This window comes from Arvicanthis niloticus, chromosome 30 (genome assembly GCF_011762505.2).
Source record: "Arvicanthis niloticus isolate mArvNil1 chromosome 30, mArvNil1.pat.X, whole genome shotgun sequence".
Lineage (NCBI taxonomy): Eukaryota > Metazoa > Chordata > Mammalia > Rodentia > Muridae > Arvicanthis > Arvicanthis niloticus.
The window spans coordinates 21682242-21706243 of NC_133438.1; the positions used below are offsets into that span (position 1 = coordinate 21682242).

At 43.8% G+C, this 24002-nt stretch overlaps 1 protein-coding gene across 10 annotated transcripts in view; it reads left to right on the forward strand.

Annotated features, from left to right (window-relative positions):
* Map7 (microtubule associated protein 7) overlaps nucleotides 1-9945 on the forward strand; it is a 130204-nt gene extending 120259 nt beyond the window's left edge. For 9 of the 10 annotated variants that reach the window (XM_076928066.1, XM_076928067.1, XM_076928065.1 and 6 more), the window contains 7 exons: nucleotides 1637-1811; nucleotides 2135-2236; nucleotides 2609-2659; nucleotides 2967-3024; nucleotides 4568-4667; nucleotides 6542-6762; nucleotides 8299-9945. In XM_076928066.1, the coding sequence (XP_076784181.1) occupies nucleotides 1637-1811; nucleotides 2135-2236; nucleotides 2609-2659; nucleotides 2967-3024; nucleotides 4568-4667; nucleotides 6542-6762; nucleotides 8299-8309 (718 nt within the window). In that variant the 3' untranslated portion in view covers nucleotides 8310-9945. The remainder of the gene's footprint in view (nucleotides 1-1636; nucleotides 1812-2134; nucleotides 2237-2608; nucleotides 2660-2966; nucleotides 3025-4567; nucleotides 4668-6541; nucleotides 6763-8298) is intronic. The other variant, XR_013108270.1, reaches the window with a different exon arrangement.
* Nucleotides 9946-24002: the final 14057 nt, after the last annotated feature.

The following is a 24002-nucleotide window of genomic DNA, read 5'->3' on the forward strand; positions in this document are numbered from 1 at the left end:
ATATATGGTCCAAGTGGTAGAGCAGCCTTCACAGCAGCCTGGACCTATTAGAGCCTTCTCCTGTCCCAGACTCCACACAAAACTAGCAGCTTTCTGAGTCACTTGGTATCTGGGTCAGAGTAACACACCCAAGTGAGGAAATGTGCTGTCTCCAGAATCCAAATAGACCCACTAAATGTTGTGGTTCTTTGTTGGTGATGGGAGGGGCCAAGTGCAATAACGTATTCTTCACCTTAGAAGGAATATCTACATAATCATCCTCCTGGAGCCAAGTTCCGTCTTAGTTATGTTTTACTACAGTAAAGAGACACCATGACCATAGCAACTCTGATAAAGGAGAGCATTGGAGCTGGCTTACAGTTTCAGAGGTGTAATCCATTCTCATCATGGTGGCACACAGACAGACATGGTGCTAGAGAAGTGGTTTAGAATTCTGCATTCAGATCCACAGCAGCAGGGAGGGCCACTGGGCCTGGCTTGCGCTTTTGAAACCCCAAAACCCATCCCCCAGTGACACACTTCCTCCAATGAGGTCACACCTCTTAATCCCTCCCCAATGACTGAGCATTCAAATGTCTGAGCCTATGGGGGCCATTCTTACTCAAACCACTGCAACCACAGGCAGACAGTGTTCGGGTGTCATCCTGTCCCAGAGGAACACTCTGACCTGAAGCAACATAGGGGAGGAAACAGCTCATTTGGCTTACACTTACCAGTCAGGGGTCCGTCTGTGAGGAAAGCCAGCGTAGCAACTCAAGAAGCAGCTTGAAGCAGAAACCACTGAGGAATGCCACTCTCTGGCTCGCTCACAGGCTTGTGAATTGCTATCCTTCATATACAACACTGCCTGCTGTGGAGTGGGCTCTGCCACATAATTAACGGCCAAGGCAATCCCCCACAGACACGCCCACATCCCAGTCTGATCTGGACAATTCCGCAACTGAGAGACCCGGGTCTCCGGACTGTCAAATTGATAGTTAAAGCTAACTATGACGGTATGCTTAATTAGACACCACCTGGGCCTAATAAGGCTAATGGTGACAACTGTTCTTGACAGGTGTGGGGGGGACCTCAGGCCTGCTGAGGGTCACCCTCTTTGCTGTGCACACCCTTCATTCCACGGAAGCTTATATGGCCTGTCTTCCCCCTGACCTGGTACAAAACACCATTAACCTCATTTTAAAAGGTTCCCTTGGGTCTGGAGAGGTGAGTTATCAGTTAAGAGCATTGACTGTTCTTCCAGAAGACCTGAGCTACCCCCCTGAAGGCACGAAGCATACATATAGAACCTGCATATGGGAATATACAGGCAAAATTCCCATATACATGTAAATTTTTTGTTAGATATCTTATGAAGGTATAATTACTTAAAATTAATGGTTATTACTAAAGTCATCTATGTTCAGATATTCGAGTCTCTCCCTTTAAAGATGAATTGTAGACCCTCTGAAAAAGTAAGCTGACCCCCACATGTCACTGGTTGTATGCTGCTTCTGACAAATGAAGCGGGAGAGAGGGAGGATGAGCAAAGCAAAAGGTGGCCAAAGCGGGGACTTTCCTCCGGGTCTTTGAACTGCTGTCCTTGCCATACCTGGCCTCTCTTCAAAGAAGCGCCTTCATTCTTGTCTTTTCCCAGACAAAAGATAGAGGAATTGGCTCGAAGGGTGGCCGAAGAGCGGAGTCGCAGGGAAGAGGAAGCCCGCAGGCTGGAAGCTGAGCAGGCCCGAGAGAAGGAGGAGCAGGCGCTGCGTCTGGCTGAGGAGGAGCGGGAGCGGTGGGAGAGGGAGGAGGTGGAGCGCGTGCAGAAGCAGGTGTGGACCCTGCCCTCAACAGGGCCTGTCCTCTGATGAATGGGGTGCAAAGCAGCCCTGCCCCAGACGCGGGCTGTTTGCACCTGAGCGGTGTGCACAGCATATGCTGGCCGCTGTTCCACAGAGGTTTGCTCCCAGACCGTCAGGGCTGCTGAGGAGCTGAGGGCCACTGCTCCGGAAGGGGTTTGTGGGGTGGGAGAGGTGGCCTCCAAGATGAGTAAGGAGCTCTGTACCGTCAAGGTCTCTGCGTGCCTTCCTGCCTGCCCGTGTGGGGAGCTGGCTGGCCAGACTAGGGATAAGCAATAGTAACAATTTGTTTTCAGAAAGAAGAAGAAGCCCGAGCCAGGGAGGAGGCAGAGAGGGCTCGGCAGGAACGAGAGAAGCATTTCCAGAAGGAAGAGCAGGAACGCCTGGAGAGGAAGAAGGTAGGGGCTGGGGCTGAAGCCTGGAACCGGCATGGTTGTGCTTCCTTTCGGGGTCTCAAGTTGCCCGAAGCCAAGAGACTGGTGCTTTGGTCAGGGACAAAATATTCTCCCCTTGCCCAAGAAATGACCCTTGGTAGTAATTCCAAGAAAGCCGCCCGAGTTTCCTCCTTCCCCAAAGCAAGTTATTCTGCCACAGGAGCTAAAATGGTTCCAACCTCTATTAATAACTCCAGTTAGGATGAAGAACTGTGAATTATATTTTTTTCCTCATTTTAATAATCTGATCTTTTTTTTTTTTTTTTTAATCCCCGGAATGTGCCAGGCTGGCGTGCTTTGTGTATCTCATCCTCCCTACTGTGTTCTTTTTTGCAGCGACTTGAAGAGATTATGAGAAGAACCAGGAGAACAGAGACAGCGGACAAGGTGCTGGCATGGCCTCTGTAGCTGCTCTTTTGTTCTGGTGGGGGAGGGAGACAGTCTCCTGTCCCTCGGGCTGACTTCACCGAATATCACCTTGGACATCCTACAACTCCTGCCCACTTCCTGAGGGCTGGGGACAGCAGGCCTGTGCCCTGCTAGCTATAACTGTTCTTGATATGGCTTTATTTCCTTTTCAGTCACCCCCTCCCCCTTTAGAGATCAAACCTAGGCCCTTATAGGTATCCAGTGAGCACTCTATACCACTGGGAACTACAATTTAAAATTCTACGTTGGTTTTTCTTTCTTCTAGAAAACCACTGAGCAAAGAAATGGTGACATAGCCAAAGGAGTTTTCACTGGAGAGAGAGGTATTTCTTCTGTCAGTGCACATGTGCATGTGTATACCCACAGAGGCCAAAAGAGGACGTCAAATCTGGAATTAGAGTCGGCTGCAATCTGCCTGACATGGCGGGTTTTAACCGCTGAGCCATCTCTCCAGCCCCTAAGGCCATAGTTCTCAACCTGTGGGTCACAACCCCTTTGGGAGTCAAATAGCAGATATTTACATTGTGACTTATAACAGTAGCAAAATTACAGTTATAAAGTAGCAACAAAAAATACTTTTGGTTGGGTCACCCCAACATGAGGAACTGTATGAGAGGGTTGCAGCTTTAGGACGGCTGAGAACCACTGGTCTGATGGATGACTTTAAATGTACACATCGTGACAGGATTTTGTCTGTCTGTGGATTTTGTTTGACCTGGAGTCCCATCCTGTAGTCCAGTCTAGATTTGAATTCTCAATGTACCTGAGGAAAATCTTGAACTTCTTATCTTCCTTCCTCTGACTCCCAAGTGCTCGTATTACAGGCTTACATTACTACCTCCAGCTTAAATTCCCACGTTCATAACTTGTATTTATGACAAGTCTTCGAATAAAATATTTGAACATTATCTCTCTTAATCCTGACTTCAGAAGAGCGGTACCCTTTAAAACATGCTGGTCTCACCGTAACTTGTTCTTTAACTTGTAACTGTGGTCTTCGGGCAAATTATTGTTTCTTGGAGATTTTAAAACAAAAGTGGCTTAAATAAAAATGGACTCAGCCTTAGTTTGTGTTGTCCCATCTAGATTTGGTTCCATTTCTGTGTGAGGTTTTTGAATAGTGTCTTTATCTCATGCCTAATCACTGATGCACTAATTGTTTGTCCGGAGAATACTCCTATGTGAACCCTTTCACAGTTCTGTTTTGCTTTGCTCAGAATTGAACCAATTCAGGAGCACCAGCTGCTCCAGCTCCACTGCACTCCGTGGCATTTCCAAGAATGTTACTGCTGATATAAGCGATCAGGGATTAAAAGACTTTTTAATACAGCCCACCCTAGATTTGAGTCAGATGTCAATAAGGTTGCCTTAAGCTGGACTCCCAGCGTTGAGTAGCAAATGAGGTGGCAAAGCCAGGGACACGCACTGCTGGGCCTTCATTGAAATCGCATCCTTCTAAGTGTGACTGAACTCAGCTGAGTTTATGAAACATGGCTTCCTCTTCTATGGTGATTTGCTCTGAGTGCTTCAGTCAAAGTGTTCTGTGTCGGCCAGTCAAGTCAGGTAGCCACTTCATCAGTTGGTTTGATTTCAGTGTTTATGTCCAGAACTAACTTCGTACAAACAAGAATAATGGTAACAGTTATTTCTGCCCTTCAGTCGGCTGAGCGGTCAAACAGTTGCCCATGTTAACACATTTAGTGTCTGTCAGGCAGGTACTGTTATCCAGGAAGGGTTAGGGTTTGACTTGCCCAATGGTCCACAGGCAGTAAGTTGTAGTCAGGTCATATATCCAAGTTCTGCTTCCTAGGAGGTGGGTTTGATGGTAGCACATTAGTAACTCTTTGCTCTCCTTGCTGTGCGCAGACGTATCTGCACTGCCATGTATGAACTCTCCAGCAAGTGGAGAGTCCGCAGAGAGCCCACATGGAGTCGCTTTACAGCAGTCAGAGGTAACCACAGAGAGGTGAGTTCAGCAACTGAGTCACTGAGGGGTGTGTGTTGTGTATTACAAAGTACTGCTGTGTTCATCCCACCCAGGTAGAATGCCAGAGTTTTAACTGGAAGGTTTATTTTTAAGTCATCTCCTTAATTTTTTGTAGAACTTATAACTCTAAATAAGAAAAGGGAAGTCACCTTTTTCTTTACTCTTCATGGGGAGGTTTGAGTGCGTATTAAGGAGAATTATAGCCAGCATCACTCCAACAAGCGATCCTGGCTTCTTGGAAATCTGAAGCAGAGTTTAAAAAAAAAAAAAAATGCAAGGCCAGCTTGGTCTACAGAGAGAGCTCAAAGCAGAATGGTCTGCTTAGAACGGAGAGGAAGAGGGAGGGGACGGGAGTCAGCTCATCCTGTACGAAGAGTTTGTAGAATGCTGGTGGTTTTGAGGTATGGAAACACTGGGTACAGTAACCCCAGGACTTAGGGAAACTGAGGCAGGAGATTGTTGGAGATTTGAGACAGGTCAGCACACAAACATAGCAAGACTTTAAAAAACAAAACAGATATTACAATTGGTTCGTGACTGTAATTCCAATACATAGAAGACTAAAGAAGTTAGATTTGAGGCCAACCTGGGCTACAAAGTGAGGATTCCCTGCCCCCCAACTCAACAACAAAGAAAGATATTAAAACAAAAACAAAAAAGTGGAGCACAGTGGCACACCTTAGTAATCCCAGAACTCGGAATATTGAGGCAAGAATATCCGAAATTCAAGGTTACCCTTGGCTACGTTTCATTGAGTCTAGCCTGGTCTCCAGATTGAGACACCCTGTCTTCATACAGAGACAATGAGAACTAATTTACATCCTCACCAGCCCAGGAGGATTCCTCCCTGCCTGTTGCCTCCTTGCCAGGATCTTGTTCAAGCCCCAAACCCTCTCCTCACCCATATTCTTTTCTGCATAACAGGTTCCCCACTAAAAGCATAGAGTTTTATAGGCATCAGATTCTCACACTGGTTGACCTATAACTCACTATGTAGACCAGGGTAGCCTCATTTGCAGAGATCCTCCTGCCTCTGCCTCCTGAGTGCTAGAAATATAGGTGTCTGCCACCATGCCCAGACTCACATAGAATTGAAAAGATTGAGCAAAATGGCTCAGCAGGTAGAAGTGTCCCCAATCCCAATCTGAGTTCCATCCTCAGGACCCACGAGTTACAAGGAGAAAACTGCCACCCCAGGTTGCCCTCTGACCTCTGCTTGCACACCATGGCATGTCTATGCCTATGCCCACACACAAATAAATAAATGTCATTTAATTTCTCTTTAAGAATTGAAAGTGAGGCATGGTAGCACATGTCTTTCATTCCTGACCGAGGCAGGTGGATCTCTGAGTTCAAGGCCAATCTGGTCTACATAGTAAATTCCAGGCTAGCCAGGACTAAGTAGAGATACCCTGTCTCAAAATAAAAAAATAAGAAACTGAAGAGCTGGTGATGACCCGTTTCTGTTGGTAATGACCTGTTCTAACAAATGGTCCTATTTGGTAAGTGTTAGAAGGTTTTCAATCGAAGATGCAAATTTGCCACAGCTACCCATCCATATTTACTAATAATGATACAATGTTGTTTAATTGTTTATTAGACACACGTGTGCATGGAAGCTAGGGGAAAATCTTGTAATGTTCTCTCCTTTCAATTTTGTATGGATTCTGGGAGTAAGCCAGGTTATCGGGGCTGGCAGCATCTGGCAACAACTGCCTCCACCTCCTGAATCATCTTTATGGCCCCAAGTTTCCATTTTATTTCAAAGTCGTAAAATTATTTTAAAATAATTGTTTGTTCTAAAAATAAGCTTAATTTTAATTCATCCTATGTTTGATCTTTCACATCCCCAGTTCTCCAGATTTGGAAAAACAGCCAAATGAAAATGGAATGTCCGTACAAAATGAAAATTTTGAAGAAATTATAAACTTGCCTGTTGGATCAAAAGCGTCCAGATTAGATGTCACCAATGAAAGCCCAGAAATTCCTTTGAAACCAGTTTTGGCCTTTAATGATGAAGGGACACTTGGGCCCCTACCTCAGGTAGATGGTGTGCAGACACAACAGATTGCAGGTGAGCTAGTCGTCAACTGCTTTCTTTGATGGTCAGAACCGATACCCAAGAGAGAATGAATGGTTGTTTTGTTCTTTGAGGGAACAAGTAAGCCACTGTAGAAAAGATTGTGCGTGATTGTGGAAGTTGAGTTCAGACTGCCTTGGGTTCTCCTGCCATTTTCCTCTCATTTGGGTTTGGCAATCATGGTCCACATGCTGCTACTGTCTTTTTTAAATACAAAAACGATGCAGATAGGAGAGCAACAGTAAGACCCAAGCTCCAGACCAGGATTTCACTGAGCCTGAGGTTCTGCTCCATGCTCATGATGCCTGCCTGTGCCTGCCTGAGCCTGCCTGTGCCTGCCTGAGCCTGCCTGTGCCTGCCTGAGCCTGCCTGAGCCTGACTGTGCCTCTCTTATATAGTCCTCAGGACAAGTTGGCCCGAAGTCTTCATGCAAAAAGAACAATAGCTGTACTAGGAATAAAAATAAAGACCTATATCAAATTATACTAATTCAGTGGTCATCGCCAGCTCCATAACACAGCCACTGCTCTGTCAGGGATAAGTGGGATAGGCCTAGCTCGCTCCCGCGCTCTTGGCAAGCCTGGGTTTGGTCTCCCTACCCTCCCAACAGATCATACTCATCAGCATTTCTTCATACTGCTCCTAGGAAAAGAACTGGCCAAATTCCAGACACTGAAATGGAGTCAGTAGAGGACTGTGGTCCAACTGTCTGTGAAGCCAAGACAACTTTAACTAGGAAGGCGTCCCTGAGGAGCCAGTCTCCTTTCTCCTCTAGGGTATCATTGGCCCTAGTGAAATCCACCTTCTAGGCTGTAAAGGTGATCATACAGCCCCTGTGGCCTGGCCTTGTGATTGCTAAGCCTTCAGAGCAGCCTGTGTAATGTTCTGCTGGTGGAAAACTCATCATCTGCTGCTTCCTGATTTGCAGGGAAGAAGAAACTTCCACCTGGCATTCTGCTTCACTAACCGTATTTTAAATCAGCGTCTTCCGTCCACCATCTTGCCCCAAGAAGTAGTCTAGGCTCCAGTCTTAAGTGGTGCACTGTTCCTTTGGGCGACCGTCTATTTATAAACATTCCTTCGTCCTCCATTGAAGTTTGGAGCCCTAAGCGTTGAACACTGAGGATATATGACGAATGAATGTAGTTTTCTTAGAGGCTATGGATTTAAGTTATCTAAACGTGGCGTTTCTAAGTCAGTGGTATTCCCTAAGCTGAGTGGAAACGGTCTGCATTTTTCCTAGTACCGCCCTTGCATATGCTTATGGACCCCATCACAGTCTCCTGGTTTTATGTTTGTTTGGTTGTGGTTTTGTGGTGCTGAGGATGTGATGCAGAGCCTCATGCATCCTAGGCAAGCCCTCTGCCACCTACCACCGAGCCGAATCCTAGCACCACTGCTTGTTCTTCTGCAGGATGCTATAGATAAGGGCATGGTGGGGTTTTCTGTTTTACAAATATAAGATATTGCCAGGGTACTCAAGTTTAGATGGGCCACATTAATCTATTCTCTTTTTTGTCCCTTCATTAGAAGTTATATGAGCATTTCCTCTGAAGAACCAAAGCAAACATTTTCTACAACAGATGGGATTTCAGGCTCCAAAGGAGCGCCTCCTCCGCTTTTCTAAAGAGTTCTTGACCATCATTTTTAAGAGACGTATTAAAGACAACTAAAGATAACAGACTCGGTAGCTTCCCTAATCATTTCGCCAAGAGAAAGAAGTGCTCCTTAATCTGATACCCTGAGATGGTATTTTCCAACGTGTTCCTTCTTAGTAAATCAATATTTTTCTGCGTTCTTAAGAAAAAAAAAAAAAAGAGCATTTCATTATAAAAAGAAATGGACTGGCAAGGCACGATTATCACACAGATCTTTTTTTTTTTTTTTTTTCATTTTTAAACTTCAATATGTAATATTGGCAAAAATAAAATGCATTTTACAATGTAATACTTGACAATGAGTACCTCTTTACCCTCCACATAGAGCGAGTGGGGGTGTTTAAACAACCCTGACTGTTTATATAATACTTACTGCAAAAGCAGTTTGCAGAGGCAGAAGGTGGCCAGGCTACCTGGCTCTTGCTAACACCACTCACCGTGGGCATCCTGAAGACCCGGCTGCCACAGTCTTCTGAGACCCCTTCCACAGAACTACACTGACAAGTTTGAAAATGTGAAAACGGTTTCTTCAGAGCGAGAAAATAATTTGCTGTCCTCTTTGTTTTTTTGTTTTTGTTTTCGTTTTTTCCTACTTTTTGGAGAATGAGTTTCTCTGTGTAGCCCTGACTCTCCTAGAACTGGCTCTGTAGACCAGACTGACCACGAACTCACAGAGATCCACCTGCCTCTGCTTCCCGAGTGCTGAGATCAAAGGCGTGTGCCAACCCCGCCTGGCTCAGTTGTCCTCTTCGGTGATGTATTTATAAAAGCTTTTTTTCCAGCTAGATAAATTAGAACAAGACAGGGTGCAGGCCTGCTCTAGTAGGTGCACTCCGCCTGCTGCCGTGGGAGCATGGATGTCCTTGTGGGGCTCTCTGAAGTGTGTATGCTGCTGCAGCCCCCTGTGATGGTGGGACTTCTCTCTCTTTGCCTTACACGATCACAAATGATGTAGGGGAAGTAAATATTTAATATTCCTTTAGATCAAAGAATTTGGTTCTGCTCGTTCCAGAGCAATGAAAAATAAATGATGTCATGTCAACGTTGGACAAGGGACAAGGACCATCACAGATATCCTTGGTGTGCAGCGACCATCGGCTTCTCCTGTCTTGTCTTTCTTCCCTCTTGCTGCTCAGCCCTGCTGTACAAATTTGCACTTTCATTTGCTAATACAAATTCAATTTTATTTTCCCATTTAAGAGAAGACCAATGAGAGATGGAGAAGGGAATCCTAAGGGTGTACCCCTCCCACTATGATGTATTGGTTTTATACAGAGCAATTGGTTAGTCTATAAGGTTTAATGTGATACTATTCTCCTATTGGGGTTCTTTTAAATCCAGGCATACAGTCTTTACCAACAGTTTGTAAAACATTGTTAAAACATCAATTTGTGGGGTTTCCCTATTAATTGGTTGTCTTTGTACATCTAGATATTGTATTAAAAGATCTGTTCAACAAATTTGTTATATTTAAATCTACCAAACATAAAATGCAAATAAAATGTTTGACATAGTTTTACCTTAGGGTTTCCTGTGGTTTGTCTTCACTCAGGTAAATACACACAGGCACACACATGTCCTGTCTGCACAGAGGGCCTCCTTCAGCCATGAGGCTAATCTTTCAACTTCCAAACTACACCTCTGCCCCATGATTGATTCCTGGGTCTTCAGTGCCATTTCTTCAGTATGTGGGAATTCTTGTATATGGAATGAGTTTATTTAAAATTCAAAGTAATCATTGTATTTTGTCTAAGTTGTCTTTTTATGTTTATCTATTGGAGCTGATATATATGCTAACAACTAAAACCTTTCTAAGTAATCAAGTTTTAGTCGAAGGTGATGTAAATGTTTCATTATATTCTGTAAGAGCCACATTGTCAGTGAGTTTGAGCTCTACAGTGACCGGGTTGCTTTTCTGTTAAGCCCTTGAAGACAACTGTTACAGGCTCTGCCATCACAACTCAGATTATTGCATAGTAAATATAGTAGCCAATAAGTTCACATATCTTAATGCAACATTTTGAAAACTACTCTTATTTGTCTATGATGCTCGGTTCTTTTCATTATTTTAATTATGAGTGCTCTGCTGTACATACATCCACAGGCCAGAGGAGGGCGCCAGATCCCCTTATAGATGGTTGTGAGCCACCATGTGGTTGCTGGGAATTGAACTCAGGACCTACCGGAAGAGCAACCAGTGCTCTTAACCATTGAGCCATCTCTCCAGCCTGCTCAGTTCATATTTTATGGCTTACTCACTCCTGTAATTGCTCTCTGTGAGACAAGATTTTGGTAGTCTCAAATTTGCCATTCTCCTGTCTCTGTCCCCTCCCCAGCACCTCCTTCCCGCACCTCCCCCATACACACACACACACACACACACACACACACACACACACACACAAACAATTTCTCTGTGTAGCCCTGGCTGTCCTGGAATTCACTCTGTAGACCAGGCTAACCTTGATCTCATCGTTCCATCTGCTTCTGCCTCCTGAGTGTTGGTAATAAAGTTGTGTGCCACCACCAATCACCCCGCCCCCCTTTGAACTGATGGAAATTGACTACCGTTGAGCCTTTTCTGTGCTAAACATTAAAACTGTAAATACAGCCTTTGGAGCTTGTTAGCAAAAGCACGTGTTGGAAAACTAGCTTTCAGGAAACATTCCCCCTTCTTCCCTTCTGCTTTTATTATGAAAAGGAAAGCACACTTAGAAATACTTAGTAGATTAAGCTGGGAAGATGGCTCAGCCATTGAAGGCTAGGTCCGTAACCAAGATAAGGAATGTTCTAGATTGCCATCTCCTTACACCTAGTTGGCACCTCATTGGTTTGAAGGAGACACTCTGAAGACTTGAGGAAAGTGGGAGAGAACAGCATGTGACCAGAAGGGCTATTGCATGTCGAGTGCAGGTAAATTACCTTGTTAATTATTTCCTTGAAGACTCTGGTTTTATGTTTAACAGATTTGACCACAGTCTTAACAGTGATAAGTCACTTAGCAATTAGCAATTAGTGCCAAGATTAAGAAAGTTAAGGAGAAGTTTAAATTGCTGTGTAAAAGTATACACTAAATGTAGCACCAGGAAATCGCCTTTGAGTGGTTCCCTGATGCTTTGCAGGATAGCTGCAGAACAGGGATAGAAGAAAACCATGACTAAAGACCTGGTGCCTTATGCAGAAACCAGCTCTGGTGCTAACTAGCCACAGACAGCTTGGTGAGTTGCTAGTGTTTGTCCTTGTCTGGACGTTTCCCTCTAAATAGGAAACTAATGCCCGTTTCAGGGTTATCATAGTATCTAGGGACTTTTTTTTTTTTTAATGGATTCTTTTTTTTAAGATTTTATTTATTTTATGTTTATGATGAGTACACTGTCACTGTCTTCAGACACACCAGAAGAGGGCATCAGATCCCATTGCAGATGGTTGTGAGCCACCATGTGGTTGCTGGGAATTGAACTCAGGACCTCTAGAAGAATAGTCACTGCTCTTAACCACTGAGCCATCTCTCCAGCCTGGATTCTTTGGTTTTGGTTGTTGTTGTTCTGTTTCTTTCTTTCTTTCTTTCTTTCTTTCTTTCTTTCTCTCTCTCTCTCTCTCTCTCTCTCTCTCTCTTTTTTTTTTTTTTTTTTGGTTTTTCGAGACAGGGTTTCTCTGTGTAGCCTTGGCTGTCCTGGAACTCACTCTGTAGACCAGGCTGGCCTCGAACTCAGAAATCTGCCTGCCTCTGCCTCCCAGGATCATATGGTTGCTGGGAATTGAATTCAGGTCCTCTGGAAGAGCAGCCAGTGCTCTTAACTACTGAGCCATCTCTCTAGCCCCAAATGATAAAGTCTTAAGCACATTAGTAATTGTTCAGTAAATGATAACAATGTTTTGAGATGCATGAGAAAGATGGCTTTGGGAAGGGATTAGCAGGAACAGCACCCTGAATGGCTTAAGCGTTTTTACTGAGATGCCCATTAATGTGCATAATACCAGATGAGCTAAGCAGAAAAGAACCGGTGTACTGTTGTGTTTTATCTTCACTCTTCCTTCAGGCTCTCTCAAGAATTACAGTTATTTTGTTATTTCAGTATATTTGAGGCATTTCCTGACATCCTTCCACCCACTTGTCCTGTTGACACCAGGGATGCTGAGTGCTTTCTCACAAGTCCCCATCAGCCTTGGCCACAGGAGGCTCCAGGAGGAAGCTGGAGAGGCAAGTGGCTTCTAGGTCACTCGGTAGGGGAAGGATGGAGGAAACCATGCTTTATTTTGCAATGGCTTTTCCTCCCTACGAGGACTTGCCTTAACAGAAGATGCCAGAAGAGAGGGGTTAGGAAGATAAGAGCTGGGTCCAGGGCATTAACTATGCCCCACAGTTGTGTGGTGTTAATTGATGGACAACTGGTAAAACTAAAAGCCAGCCTGGGATTCTGCAGGACACATCTCTCAGCTGCTTTTCTGGAAATGTTCATTTCGTGTGGTGTGAAGGTTGACCCGAAGTTGTATGTCTGAGCAATCATCCCAAGTGATTCTTAAAATCCAGCTTCTCTCAAGGTGTGTGTGTGGTATGTGTGTATGTATGTGTATGTGTGTGTTGGTGTCTATTGTGATGTGTGGATATGTGGGTGTATCTGTGTGTGTGTGGTGTGTGAATATGTATAGGTGTGGGTATATCTGTATGTATGTGGTGTGTGTGTGTGTGTGTGTGTGTGTGTGAGAGAGAGAGAGAGAGAGAGAGAGAGAGAGAGAGAGAGAGGTCTGCACCAGGGCTGATGTGTTGAAGTGACATAAAGATCCAAGTTTCAGCTGTGTTTGATCCATGGTAACCCTTCTGAAGAAGGAAACTAGGAAGTGCTTCTGTCATAGTCACCTGGAGCACCTGAAGTGAGCCCCAGTTATGCCTGCCCCTTTCGGTAAACATTAATAGGACCCAGTTACTCTTCAAAGGGCCTCTGGACACAGATTAGATCTGCAAGCCTCCAGAGCCCCTGCCTGGTTCCCACAGCTCTGATCTGCCCATATCTCTAGTCAGCAGATCTCTGTCCAGACTTTGTCCCCAAGGCTTAAAAGAACCAGCAGACCGTGAGAGGCATTTGTAGCCTCACTGAGCATCAGCAGGGACCACTGCAGGCTGAGGTTTCTTCGAGCATTCCTTCCTAAAATCACAGAGCTAACGCTCTTCAGTTCTTTCCTTGTCAAAGGCATACTGAGGGCCCCACTCCCTGCCTCTGCCTGTGCAGTTCCTAACCATCCTGTTTCCCAGTGTTCCCCAGTCCCCTCTGGATAATTGACATCATTACTCACTCTCCAGATGGAAGTGACAGGGTTGCCATAACAAAGAAAGCAGGCCGAGCTGGCAGGGCCTTTTGTGTGAGTGTGTGTATCCTCTGGGCTGTCTGACAGCCTGGAAATAACAATAAAACAGAAAAGGCGTGGCAACTTGACAAGATATTTAAAAACATGCATCAGTACAATAAGGCCTCGAAAACAGGAGCCTTCACTATGCTCTCTTTGTTTTTAAACATTTGGTTGGGTTTTTTTTTTTTTGGGGGGGGGGGGTTGGTTGGTTTTTTGGTTTTCGAGACAGGGTTTCTCTGTGTAATCCTGGCTGTCCTGGAACTCACTCTGTAGACCAGGCTGGCCTTGAACTCAGAAATCCACCTGCCTCTGCCTCCCAGGTGCTGGGATTAAAGGCGTGCGCCACCACCGCCCGGCTTGTTTTTTTTTTTTTTCTAAGATGTATTCATTTATTTTATGTGAGTATACTGTTGTTCTCTTCAGACAAACCCATAGGGGGCATCAGATTTCATTACAGAATGTTGTGAGCCAACCATGTGGTTGCTGGGAATTGAACTCAAGACCTCTTAACCACTAAGCCATCTCTCCAGCCCTCATTAAAGGGCTCTTAAAGCCAAATAATCCAGAAGGCATCTAAGTATAGACAAAAACACATTGATAACACTAAACTCTGCTAAAAATCTGTGTTTCTTTCTCTTCCCCTGCCTTTTGGGAGGGAGGTGGGGGGCAGTGATTGAGAGAGGTTCTGAAACAGGGTTTGTCTGTGTAATCCTGATGTCCAGCCTCTGCCTCCTGCATGCTGGTTTAAAGGTGTGTGCCACCATGCCTAGCTGTTCTTCTGACGCACCTCTCCAGGTTATTCTCTGCCAATCAAAACAAGGATGATTAAGTTTAAGCAGAATCAGCAGCAATATGCATAACGGTGGCCACTTCAGTTAAGAGTATACTCTGGGCAAGCCTCAGGGGCGTTGGTTGAAGCCTCCCAAAACCTGGTAAAGGTAGGTATTATTCAGAGCAAAGAAACTGAGGACTTTAGATAGCCACGTGAGGTCACTGCTGGAGCTGACTCTGGAATCTGTGTTTCTTTTACCAGGCACAGCCAAAGGACAGTGCCTGTGAAGTTCAATAACTAATATCACTACCCATGCTGAAAGGGGAATGCATAAAATTGATTTGAGAACTAAAGCACCAGGAGAGTTGGATGTCAGGTCCTACCTTAGCCCTGAGATAGCATAATAAATAAAGCCAGCACAAACATTAACGGTCATAGGCTATAAACAGTCATTTGTTTCCCCATTTTCCGCTCCCTGTTGTTACCATGGAGACATAGTTCCTCAATTTATCTGGAATTCAAACCACCCAGGGGATATGACCATGCAAGCTTTGAGAGAGGCCCAGCAGACAGAGGCAGACACTGCAAAAGCCTCAGGCCCCGTCCAGTCTTGCTCTCTCTCTCTTAGAAGGTGAATACTGTGGACCTTGTGAGATGCAGATTTCATACAATAGTTTCTCCATTTGCAAGCATTCTCTATTCAGGTACACTGTAGCTGTTTCAGACACACCAGACACATCAGATCCCTTGATGGATGGTTGTGAGCCACCATGTGTTTGCTGGGAATTGAACCCAGGTCCTCTGGAAGAGCAGTCAGTGCTCTTAACCACTGAGCCATCTCTCCGGCCCTATGCATTCTCTATTTGAAAAGAAGACACCTCTGCAGTGATGGAGCATTTCTGGCTCGCAGCAGCAGCAGCCACTACCTAGCCCAGAGCAATTCTCTGAGGACTGGGAACCATCTACAGACCTGGCAGACATCACCCTAATTAGATACCACATAGTATGTAGCCCAAGCTGGCCTCTAACTCATAGCAATCCACCTGCATCAACTTCCTAGGTCTTGGGATTAAAGAAATAAGCCACTATACCTGACTAACTTAAATTTTTATGCTTATATTTTACACTGAGATGTATTTCTGTCTCCTATAAACAAAGGTGCTTAAAAACAGAAATCACCTTTATATAAAGCATGGTGTTTTAATGTGCCCTCAAGTGGTATCTCCCAATATGCCTAGTCTGGCCCCATTTTCTTCCTTGTTTCTCATGATATGCGTCAAAAACAAATAAATAGGGCTGGAGAGATGGCTCAGTGCTTAAGAGCACTGACTGCTCTTCCAGAGGTCCTGAGTTCAATTCCCAGCAACTACATGGTGGCTCAATCTGCAATGGGGTCCGATGCCCTCTTCTGGTGTGTCTCTTATGTGTATACTCACATAAGTTAAATAAATCTTAAAAAAAAAATAAAACAGAACAACAACAAAAGCAAACAAAACTTTAGTTCATGATGGGGCCACCATGACAGCCAGTGCTGACAGATGCCAAGCCTGAAGACAACCCAAGTTCAGTCCTTGAAGTCTACCCGGTAGACGATATAATCCAGCTCCCTTAAGCTACCCTCTGGCCTCCACATTACCTGCACAGATACACATACACACTAATTACACACACACTAATTAATATAATTTTGAGCTCCAGTTTTCATCAAAGTATTTCATACGTATAGTATGAAAAAACTTCTCATGGAAAATTTAATGGCAAATTGCACCAGAAGTAAAGTATAGCAATAGCAATAATTTTCATGAAATCACAACAAAACTTTATATAAAAAGTCAATCTTGCCAGGCAGTGGTGGCGTACGCCTTTAAACCCAGGACTTGGGAGACAGAGGCAGGCAGATTTCTGAGTTTGAGGCCAGCCTGGTCTACAGAGTGAGTTCCAGGACAGCCAGGGCTACACAGAGAAACCCTGTCTCGGAAACAACAACAACAAAAATAAATAAATAAATAAATAAATAAATAAATAAATAAAGTCAATCTTTTTCCCCCCCAACTCTAAGCATATTTATAAAGATGACCTTTTTATTCCCAGTTTTGTTTCATCTGTTTTGTTTTGTTTTGTTTTGAGATGGGTCCTGACTACATTGCCCAGATTGGTATTAAACTCAAAGCTTTCCTGTGTTAAACTCCCAGATTTCAGGATTACAGACATGTGCCCAGCACAAAGAATTTAAAATCTCTGTAACTCTTATTAGAGTCATGTTCCTACCTTCTCTTAGCTTTGACAAAAGGACAAATTACAATAAAATTGGAAGGAGAGCAGACCTCGAAGCTCAGGACTCATTTCATACATACAAGTATCTTACCAAATAGGAAAATTAATGTGATATAAATACATGTCAGGTGCTATACCATAAACCCACCCCATAAGCCCTTCATTTATCTTTCTGTGAGGAACCTGGAGTGTCACAACAGGTCACAGCCAGAGCCTGTTTTAGAATCCACGTGTGTGGAAGGTATGCTGGATTACCAGCTTCCCTTGTCAGGGGCCTACAGTCCTGCTCAGGTGTACTGGCTGATTCTAATGCCAACTTGATGCAGCTCAAGTGGGGGGACACCCTGACCCTGACTTGACCACAAGGCCAGGGTCAAGAAATAGAAACTCACCAATTCTAAGGATAGAGAGCTTTCCTTATTCCAGAAAGTTCCACTGACTCTGGTGTTAACATGATGGCTCTGCTGGCTGGAAAGTCTCACAGAGCAAAGTCCTGGCCCGCACTGTTCACTGCCCTATGCCGCCCCCACTTCCAGGAACATTCTCCATCCCTCCCTCTGAGGCCTAACTCTACTCAAGAACATGAACATGGGACATGGGAAATGCAGTCGGGAGAGAAACGCTTTGTAACCTTCATTTTAACACCAGGGATTTTCTGAATACAGCCAATTAGCCTTGTGAAGGCTACATGTTCTCATCATGACTTTTTCTACACTGGGCTTTGGCCTCTAGGAAATACATTACAGAGAGCAGGTGAGAAAGGGGAGAATATTAATATATCGTGCTATGCAAGCTTTTATCTGAAATAAAAAGCAAACCTCTACCCTTTCATGACACAACTGTGTGGTGTGTGTGTGTGTGGTGTGTGTCTGTGTGATGTGTGTGTCTGTGTGGTATGTGTGTATGTGGTGTGTGTGTGTGGTGTGTATGTATGGTGTATGCATGTGTGTCTGTGTGGTATGTGTGTGTGTGGTATGTGTATGGTGTGTATGTATGGTATATGCATGTGTGTCTGTGTGATATGTGTGTGTGTGGTATGTGTATGGTGTGTATGTATGTATGGTGTATGCATGTGTGTCTGTGTGGTATGTGTGTGTGGTGTGTGTGTGGTGTGTCTATGTATTAGTATGCATGTCTCTCTGTGCATGGTGGGTGTGTGGAGTGTATATCTATGTGTATGGTCTGTGTGTATGCTATGTCTATGTAGAGTGTATGTCTATGTGGGGTATGTGTGTGGTGTGTGATGGGTCTGTGTGTGGTGTGTGTGTAAAGTGTATGTCTATGTGATGGGTCTGTGTGTGGTGTGTGTGAAGTGTATGCTTATGTGTGGTGTGTGTGTGTGTGTGTCTATATGTATGGTCTGTGTATATGTGTGTGGTGTGTGTGTCTGTGTGTATGGTCTGTGTGTGTGTAGTATGTGTGGAGTGTGTGTCTGTGTATATTATCTGTGTGTGTGTCCTATGAACTCTTTTCTTTCTATTTTTAATTTTGTATTGCTTTATGAGATAGTGTCTCACAATTAGAGCTGATTTTGTTTAGAGCTTGCTCAGTAGGCCAGGCTAGACTCAAACCCATGATTCTTTTGCCTTAGCCTCTTGAATACTGGGATTCTAAGCATTTGTCAACAGACCTCCTAAGCATACGTTTTTCAAAGACTAAATCCACACTATTTGGTGGATCTATAGGACAACGGTTTTATAATAGACACTGACAAATCCCCAGATACCAAAAGCCAGGTCCAGCATGGGTGATAACACTTCTTAGCAGTTCTGTAAGGCAAGTTGGTTGGTACTTAGAGTATGTTTTGTTTTGTTTGTTTGTTTGTTTAAAATTTTTATTAATATCACTTTATTTCTATTTTATGTTTCATGTTTTGCCTAAATATATATAAGTACATTGTGTGTGTGTGTGTGTGTGTGTGTGTGTGAGTGTGTGTTCCTGGTGCCCCAGGAGACCAGAAAACGGCAGTAGATCCCCTGGAACTGGAGTTACAGGTCGTTGTGAGCTGCCTCGTGAGTGTTGGGAACCAAACCAGCTCTTCTAGAAAAGAAGCCGATGCTCAGAACCTCTAAGCCGCCTGTCTGGCACCTGGTCTTACTTTTTAAAAGATGTATCTTTATTACTTTTAGGTCTGTGTATGTGTGTGTGGGTGTGTGCATGTGAGTGAGATGCTTATGAAGGCTGTACACATCAGCTTACCCAGGAGCTGTGCTCACAGGTTGTTGGATGTGGGTGCCAAACCCCAGGAACACACATCAAGTGGCTCTCACACCTTTGCATTCCCTAAGAACTTATAACCCAATGGCTTTGCTAAATGCCCTTCACCTGGCTATTTTTGCCTCCTCTCCAGGTTAACGCTCAGAGACCACGAAATGCTTTTCTTCTCTTTCTGTATCACTGCTTCTATAAAAATGCACTATTTGTTGACAGTGAATCTTGACACAAACTTGAGAAGAATTGATACATTTATAATTCTATACCGTCTGGCTCACAAAGGTAACATTTCAGTTTGTTTATTGAAATGATCTTTAATTTCTCTCACGGCACTTTAGTGTCCTGTCTACAGGTCTCATACATTTTCTTTAGATTGTTAGGTCTTTGTTATTTCTTAATTTCATTATAATTGGCTTCTTTTTAATGTTTGTTTTTCCAATTGGGCATGGAGGCTGGAAAAATCAGAAGTTTGAGGTTTTCCTTGGCCCACAAAGTGAGTTTGAAGCCAGTCTGAACTACACTGTTTCAGATAAACAGAACCGGGATTGGTCGGATGGCTCAGTGGGTAAAGCACTTGCCTAGAGCAAGCTGCCCTCCTAGAATGGGCAAGCTCCAGGTTCAGCCTGAAACCCTGCCTCAGTTTCAAAAAAAAAAAAAAACACAAAACAAAAACAAAAACAAAACAAAAAACAAAAAACCAAATGGAAAAAGGCAGAGGAAGATACTGACATCAACTCATCAGCTTGGGTCTCTATATGCACATGCATTGCATGCCCCCAAACACACACTCAAAGTCAACAACCAGAAGATTTTTTTCTGCTGGGAATGGTGACACAGAGCTGCCCTCCAGCACTCAGGAGGCTGAGACAAGAGGACCTACAGTTAGAGTCCATTCTGGGCTGAATAATAAGAACTTATCTCAAAACAAATAAAGAACACCACCAAATAGAACACCTGTGGTGTACATTATAATAATTAGTTTCTGCTTAGTGGAGATATTGCTTTTTTTTTTTCTCGTTATTTTTCTTATATAAAAAATAGACTGCAGAAGTTGAGGGCGCAGAATAGGACTCTGGGTAGTTAACTGTTTTTCTTTAAAAATGAAATAGAAAAGAAGGTAATATTTTAACCCCCAGATATAATATTTTAACGTGATGGATGTTATTTTTTTGTGTCAATTGACAGTTATGAAAATGGCAATACGATGTATTAAAAAAAAAAATCGAACAGCACGGCTATGTCCCTACATCTCCAGGTGGTGGCGGCAGTGAGCCGCTAGGACGATAGTTTAGTCCGTTCTCAGTGGCTGAGTCTGGTTGTTTTATCTTCGTTCCCAGAATCGGCTTGCTACCCTCTCCAGTAGACAGAATCCTCACGGACACTGCCCAGTGTAAGGGTTTCTGGTCCCCTCATTTTAATCTAACTGGGCTACGATGCTCAGAGAGGGTCCACTCAATTTACCCAGAGGGGTCTTTAACTTCCCACGACTGACAATGAGACAATTTCAAACAACTGAACTCATAGCCTGTAGCGTATGAGCAGACAGATGCAGGTGCAAACTGTCCAGTTATCTTCGTCTCCTCTGGTTGCTGTGACTTAAATGACAGCAGTTTCTAGGAAGGTAGGATTAAGCCGGGACTCCCTTCCTGTATTATGGGAGGTTGTTCGCCTTCTTATACACAAAGCCCTCCTTGGTCCTTGTCCACCTGAGAAGTAAGGCAAGCTTCCTGACAAGCCCTGGGCCTTGTCTCAGGGTTTCCTTACAGGTATCTCTGTGAACCATCAGTGGAATTGCGGTAAATGTTAAAGCAAACAAACAGAAATTCCCTACAAATGCTGGGACGCTAAACATTACACCTCTACCATTTCAATTGTGTTAATACCTCTTCTGTTTGCTACTGTCTGTGACAGGGTTGTATCCCTACATGGTCTAGAACCAACCATGTAGCCTAGGCTGGCCTCAACCCCCCAAGTTCCGAAGTTATAACCATGAGCTACCACGCCCAGCTGATTAATTCTCTTTACGCGCCCATAGTAAGGGGATACATATGGTTTATGAACCACATCAGGAAGATCTAAGCAACACCTGACGACAAACTGACACATATACAATGAAATACATAACTGTAGTAAATCACATAGGTTACCGTCCTAAATGATTTCAGAGAAGGTTTAAGATAAAAACGCTCTGTGGGTTTGCCAACAGCCTGATCTCAGTTGAGGACACTAGTTAGTGTCAAGTTAACATAGAAACTAACCAGGACACAGCTATCCTGGTAGGCGGCATTTCATTTAATTTCCCACTTAATTATCTGCCAACTTAGAAGTCTCTTGATCCTACGTACATGGGACAATCTCTAGGCTATCGATTCTGGTTGGGAAACTACTTACCCATACTTAAAACAGTTAACACACTTAAATATAACTTTACTTTCTTTTTTTTCTTTAAGATTTGTGGGGTTTTTGTTTTTGTTTGTTTGTTTGTTTGTTTGTTTGTTGTTTTTCGAGACAGGGTTTCTCTGTGTATCTCTGGCTGTCCTGGACCTCACTCTGTAGTCCAGGCTGGCCTCGAACTCAGAAATCTGCCTGCCTCTGCCTCCCAAGTGCTGGGATTAAAGGCATGCACCATCACTGTCCGGCAAGATTTGTGTATTTTAAGTATGTGAGCTCAGTATCATTCTCCTTGGACACACCAGAGGAATGCATCGGATTCTATTACAGATTGTTGCTGGGAACTGAACTCAGGACCCCTGGAAGAACAGCCAGTGCTCTTAACCACTGAGCCATCTCTCCAGCCCTCAACATAACCTTAATTCATAGCAAGACTGAATGCTGGCTGCAGGTGAATCTCTGTGAGTTTGAGACCAGCCTGGTCTACAGAGTGAGTTCCAGGGCAGCCTGGACTGTTACACAGAAACCCTGTCTCAGAGAAGAAAGAAAGGAAGAAAGGAAGGAAGGAAGGAAGGAAGGAAGGAAGGAAGGAAGGAAGGAAGAAGAGAACCTAAGTGGAATGAACCTACCACATTAATTTTCTTCTTTGCTCAGGCTCTTTTAGGTTTAACTACATTTTCAAACCAAAGTTAAAATCAACTTGAGAATTCACACACACACACACACACAGAGTTGTGATACAGAGGTATACAAGTAAACCCTAGTGGACAATGATGAAACTAACAAAGTGGTTGAATACAATACACAGGATCTAATGCCAGGCTTGGTGGTCATGCACATAATCCCAGCACTGGAGATCCTGAGACAGGAGAATTGTGAACCTGGGCTAAACACTAGGCCCCTCTATCAAAAGGGGAGGGGATGGTAAGTTGGCTGCATGGGTAGACACTCACTGAGGAGCCTGACATCTGAGTTTAGCCACCAGGACTCATAGAGTTGAGGAGAAATCAACTCCCATTGGTTGTCTTGACCTCTGTAAAAAGAATATATTCACAAAGTAGCAGCCAGACATATAATCACTGAGGAAGACCTAAAAGTCTGCCAAGAGAGACAATGTTAATGAAAGAAAAGACATCTTTCATACTTGAGTGGCTTGCCATCAAAACCACATTAGCTCTCTCTAATTTGTAAATTTATTTTCTCATAGCTGAAGCCAGACAATCTCATGTGGAAAATAAACATGCAAGAATAAATCATGGAAACCATAGAAACACACACACACATGGAGAAAGAAAGAAAGAGAGCCTGCTAGCCTACTCAGATAAAAAATGTACTATAGTGTCTTTTTAATTAAAGCAATACTGGGGCTGGAGAGATGGCTTAGTAGTTAAGTACACTGACTGTTCTTCTAGAGGTCCTGAGTTCAATTCCCAGCAACCACATGGTGGTTCATATCCATCTGTAATGGAATCCGATGCCATCTTCGGTGTCTGAAGAGAGCAACTATGTACTTACATACATAAAATAAATAAACCTTTAAAAAAGTTAAAGCAATACTGTATTGACATATGAATATACTGGTACCTCAGTCATGGAAAACATAAAATCTAAAAGAAAAATCCAAGCACCATGAGACCTTCCTGTGATATGAATAGGTTTGGCCCCCATGGACCGGTGTGTGAATGCTTGACACAGAGAACAACACTAACAGGGGATGTGATCTTGTAATGGGTGTGGCCTGAGTCACAGTGGAGGTGGACTTTGAGGTCTTAAAAGCTCAAGTCTGGCCAGGTGTCTCTCCTGCTGCCTGTGGATCAAGATGTAGAACTCTCAGCTCCTTCTCCAGCACCATGTCTGCCTGGATGCTGCCGTGCTTCCCACCGTGATGATGATGGACTGAACCTCTGAACCTGTAAGCCAGCCCCAGTTAAATATCTTCCTTTACAAGAGTTGCCACGGTCATGGTGTCTCTTCACAGCAGTGAAACCCTAACCAACACAGTGTTGTAAGATAAAGGTGATGTTTAAAACACAGGGACCAATAGTGGATTTTAATAAACAATAGTGAGACAACTGCTTAGTCATCTAGAAAAAAAAAAAGGATTACATTTCGATTTGTGTTTCACATCATATAGAGAGATAAATTCCTTATGGCTCAGTAATCTAAATGTAAAAAGCAAAACCATGTAGTCACAGAAAAAAAAAAACTTGTGGTTTTATTGTTACCTTAGTGCAGCGTAGGGTTTCTGACACTGATTGGAAGTCCAGTGTCAGGAAAAGAACAGAAATGGTTTTTTGAGTAAAAACCATTTGCATAGCACTAATCCCTTACAGAGTCAAAGTCTCTGACCTACCAGACTGACATCTATAATATATATATCAGAAGGTTCAGTATGTCTAATATTAAAAAAAAAAAAAAATTTAACAGTGGAAGAGAAGGATGTGAGCAAAGCATGCAGAGACACAGACACACATAGCCACTGGTGTGTCACGCTCACATGCTCCCATGTCCTCTGTCTCCATCTCACCCCACCCCTTGTCTGCTTACACCCAGGACTGTCTACTCACCCGGCTCTCACC